Source organism: Sinocyclocheilus rhinocerous, unplaced genomic scaffold (genome assembly GCF_001515625.1).
Source record: "Sinocyclocheilus rhinocerous isolate Xijiao unplaced genomic scaffold, SAMN03320098_v1.1 scaffold1868, whole genome shotgun sequence".
Classification (NCBI taxonomy): domain Eukaryota; kingdom Metazoa; phylum Chordata; class Actinopteri; order Cypriniformes; family Cyprinidae; genus Sinocyclocheilus; species Sinocyclocheilus rhinocerous.
In genome coordinates this window covers 465,254-469,792 of record NW_015661949.1, presented here as the reverse complement: position 1 = coordinate 469,792, position 4,539 = coordinate 465,254, and the positions used below count along the sequence as shown (strand labels likewise).

The following is a 4,539-nucleotide window of genomic DNA, read 5'->3' as shown; positions in this document are numbered from 1 at the left end:
AGCTGCGCAAAACCACGTTCATATTCGCGCGATTTTTTGCGCAGTTCGTCTGTGAACAACGGCTCTGTGTAGTTAATGCTGCTCAATGTGAAAGCACGCAGGTGATGGAGATTTACCGCTGATTACAGAACCGGCTTTCTGACAAGATGCGCGTTAAATATCGCATACGATTTATCGTGCAGCCCTAGTCCTGTCGTGTCGTGTCGTGCCCAGTTCCTGCCTTGCCTAGCCAGCCTGTTTTTCCCCCACGGGGTAGTTTTTGTTGTTTTGTTCTGCCTTTAATAAAGCCCTTATCTTCCCACAATATTGAGTCCTCGCTCCATCCTTCATCCCCAACCCTGACAGTGGGGGGCATGTTGTCAAATTACCTTTGTGACAGTTAAATATTGTCCAAGCCAGTAATAGGTTTTTTTCTTTTCTTTTTTTTTGTAAACAAAATTTTAAAATACGTGTCCGTACAAGATATGACTTCCAAATATAAACCCACTCCGAGAAACATCCACACGAATAAACAAGTCCCTATCTCCTCCGGTTTCTTACTTTTTACCAGAGAGTGCAGATGTTCTTGAGTAATATTTAGAAAATTACCCCGTCTGATAGATCGCAAGCTCCTCTGCTCGCACTCGTCCAATAACACCATGATTGATATTTGAAAACATTCGTCAGAGAAAGTTCGTCACAGCGGTCTCTTCTGCTGCATCTCTACGGCGCTGATAGTATTAGCGCTAACTTCCGGGAACTATTGAGCGGCTCCACGATCCGCCATTGCTGTAAAAAAAAATGGGTCCATTGGAGTGAACGGAGTTGTCACAACTCTCTCTCTCTACAGCTCTGGTCAGAGGGTATGAGGGCGCAGAGCATGTCGGGAGATGTCTGTTCGGTGGGCGCCATATTGGAGCAACAACTATTGTTATAAATTGAGACGGGGCTGCTGCTGGCTGAGTTTACATGTTTTCTGCGTGTTTGTTCTGAAAATATTTGGATATTTCTACGCAAGGTCATGAAAGAGATGTCAACGTAAGTGTTCCGTGCTTCACAAGGATATTAACGTTAGTAGGTTAAACGAGTTGTTGAGAAAAAATGCAGTGCTAGGCTAGTTTAGCCAGTTTGTTGAGATAACGGTCAGAGAATGCAGGCTGTCGCAGATAAGCGGCCTCAATGTTTTTTTTTTTTATTCAAAAAACACTCGCATACATTAGCGTAATTAAATACACATGTCGTAGTCAACTGCATTTAACACAAGTATTTTGGTGGTGTTGACCATGTACTCTTGTCTTTGTTTACACAAAAGTTGGGCAATGCTGGTGGATGTAAACGCGGTTCTTTTAGTCCTTGTTTACTTTTCACGAAACAAACCACGTTTAAATATAGAAGTACTATGTGGTCTGACATTGTTTATATTGAGTTAAATGTGTGTATATATGTATGCGTGTATGTGTTTATAAATGTAAATAGGCATATTTTGTGTGTATATACACAATCCATCATACATACACTTTTCATTTACATTGCATATATTTAGTACTATCATAAGTTATGATTAAAGAATGTTTCTCATATGTCTTGTTGTTTTTCTTGTAGTGTTGAGTTCAGTACTATTTGATTTTGTTCAAGTTTAGTATGTCTGCAGTGCAGCATTAGCCTATTATTATTATTATTGTCATCATCGTGTCTTCATTTGCAGGACTGGTAACAGTACGCTTGGCGGGCAGCAGCCTCGGAAACATTATGGCATCACGTCTTCAATCAGCCTGGCCTTTCCCAGAGAGATAGACCATATCTACACTCAGAAGCTTACTGAGGCTATGAAACCATTTGGAGTGTTTGAGGGTGAAGATGAACTCAGTCACAGGTGAGGGTTTTCATTTGTGATTTAGTCACTGTTTTCCAGTGGTTAGAGATGGTGGTTTATGCAGTCTGCCAAATATTTGTTGTTGTTCGTTGCTAACTGTAGCATCTTTGATTAAAGTACTAACATGAACCTTTGAAGTAACTTTACAGTCAACATATCTAGAGTGATCTGTACAGTTAGGTCGATATATATTTGGATACTGACACAATTTTCATAATTTCGGCTCTTTATGCCTCCAGAACAGAATTAAAAATAAAGCAATCAAGATGAAATTGAAGTGCAGACTGTAAAGTGGAAATGAAGCAGTCAAGTTTACATTATTTAGTAAAGTGATTTCCACTTTGATTAAAAAATATATAACAAACATGATTAATGTAACCATTTTAAAGAAAAAAGGTTGTTTTGTTATAGCTTTTAGAGCAAAAATTACTTCACTGGCTATCGGAGCGAACCAACCCCGTGACGTCACACGCGGTGGTACTGCAAGATGGCGGCGCCCTTGCTCTAAAAGCTATAAAACATCCTTTTTTCTTTAAAATGGTTACATTAATCATGTTTGTTATATATTTTTTTAATCAAAGTGGAAATCACTTTACTAAATAATGTTAACTAAACTGACTGCTTCACTTCCACTTTAAGCTTTAATTCAAGGGGTTGAACAAAAAATATAACATAAAATGATTAGGAATTACAACTGTTTTTTTACACAGTCCCCCCATTTTATTATTTATTTGTCCAATGTAATTGGACAAATAAATATAATCATAAATACAATTTTAATTTTTAACATTTTGTTGAGAAACCTTTGCAGGCAATGACTGCCTTAAGTCTGGAACTCATGGACATCACCAGAGACTGGGTTTCCTCCTTTGTGGTGCTTTGCCAGGCCTTTACTGCAGCCGACTTCAGTTGTTGTTTGTTTGTTTGTGGGTCTTTCTGCCTTTAGTTTTGTCTTCAGCAAGTGAAATGCATGCTCAATCGGGTTGAGATCAGGAGATTGACTTGGCCATTTCAGAATATTCCACTTTTTTTTACCTTCAAAAACACCTGGGTTGCTTTTGCTGTATGTTTTGGGTCATTGTCCATTTGTACTATGAAGCGCCACCCAATCAACTTTGCTCCATTTGAATGAATCTGGGCAGACAGTAGTGCTGGGCGGTATACCGGTTCATACCGAATACCGGTGTTTATTTTTGTTATGATATGAATTTTTAAAATACCGCAATACCGGTGTATGTCGCTTAAACAACGTTCGGAACGCGACACTGTTTGAAATAAGTCCCTTTTCACTGTTTCACTGTGGTGAGGGATTAGCTGTATGTGTTACTAAGCGTAAAAGTTCCGAAACTGAAGCTGTAGAACTAATAGAACGTGATGACCCAGAAGAACTCATCCACAATATCTGCATTGACCGCCACAAATATCCATCGCCCCCTGCCATCAGCTCCAGCGTCTCACACACACGAGCGCGACTTTAGCACTAGATTTAGCAACTTTCAGACCCATTTTAGCGGCTTTTTTTACATAGAATATTCATACTGACAAACCTAGCGACTTTTTTTGGATAAACCTTAGCTATGGTTCAGTTGGAAAATTTCGCCAGTGCTGTCCCGTGAACGCGAGGTCTGACTTTCCCGGAGAAGTGTCACCTCTCTCGACGTCTGTTCTGTGCAGTGAGCGGCAGAGAAGCAGTGCATTCAGTTGGCCGCACCGCAGCCGACTCGTCAATAAATGAGTACAAAACAGCGTTTCCTAGCACCTGTCGCTTACTGATTGTTTGGAATTATAAATATGAGCATAGTTCGTCTGTTAATATCACATGCACTTTTTTGTTTGTTGTTGTTTTTAGTTTGTTACTCAGACGCAGGCAGTGCGCTGCATGAGACAAAAAAGTAATATAGCCAAAACAACCGCATAGCCGCTCTTTAGTGTAGATGCATGTTGATTTTATCAGACGATGCCGCGATTATAAATGAGAGTGACTCCTGGTTAACATGTATTAAAAGGGGTCGTGTTTAGTCACTATTTAGTGTGGTATTTTTTGACAATATTCACTCATCATGACAGTAAAATAGGGCATTCTAAGTCAATATACTGCAGTATTTCCTCTCTCAATCAGTAGAAAATATGGTTAACACCCGGTCATGCATGAAAAAAAAATACCGTCATGTACCGTGAAACCGGTATAATTTTGAAAAATACCGTGATATAAATTTTTGGTCATACCGCCCAGCACTAGCAGACAGTATATCCCTATACACTTCAGAATTCTTCCGGCTGCTTCTGTCTTCTGCCACGGCATCAATAAACACCAGTAACCCAGTGCCACTGGAAGCCATGCATACTTATGCCATCACACCGCTCCACCATGTTTCACAGATGTTGTATGCATTGGTTCATGAGCTGTTCCAAGCCTTCTCCATACTTTATCCCCATCATTCTGGTTGATCTTAATTTCAGCCATCCAAAGAATGCTTTTCCAGAAGTGGTCTGGCTTTTTTAGATGTTTTTTGGCAAAGTCTAATCAGGCCTTGTTTGCACCTTGTGGTGAACCCTCTGTATTTGCTCTCGTGAAGTCTTCTCTTGATTGTAGACTTTGACAGTGACACGCCTACCTCCTGGAGTGGAGAGTGTTCTTCTTTTAGCTGGATGTTGTGAAAGGGTTTTTCTTTACCATGGAGAGGATC

At 40.0% G+C, this 4,539-nt stretch overlaps 1 protein-coding gene across 3 annotated transcripts in view; it reads left to right on the top strand.

Annotated features, from left to right (window-relative positions):
- The first annotated feature begins 864 nt into the window (after positions 1–864).
- The window catches only part of LOC107726947 (poly(A) polymerase gamma-like), a 15,626-nt gene continuing 11,951 nt past the window's right edge, over positions 865–4,539 (top strand). For 2 of the 3 annotated variants that reach the window (XM_016536646.1, XM_016536645.1), the window contains exons 1-2: positions 866–1,017; positions 1,685–1,852. In XM_016536646.1, coding sequence (XP_016392132.1) covers positions 1,001–1,017; positions 1,685–1,852 — 185 coding nt within the window. In that variant the 5' untranslated portion in view covers positions 866–1,000. Of the gene's footprint in view, positions 1,018–1,684; positions 1,853–4,539 lie in introns of all 3 variants that reach the window. The other variant, XM_016536647.1, reaches the window with a different exon arrangement.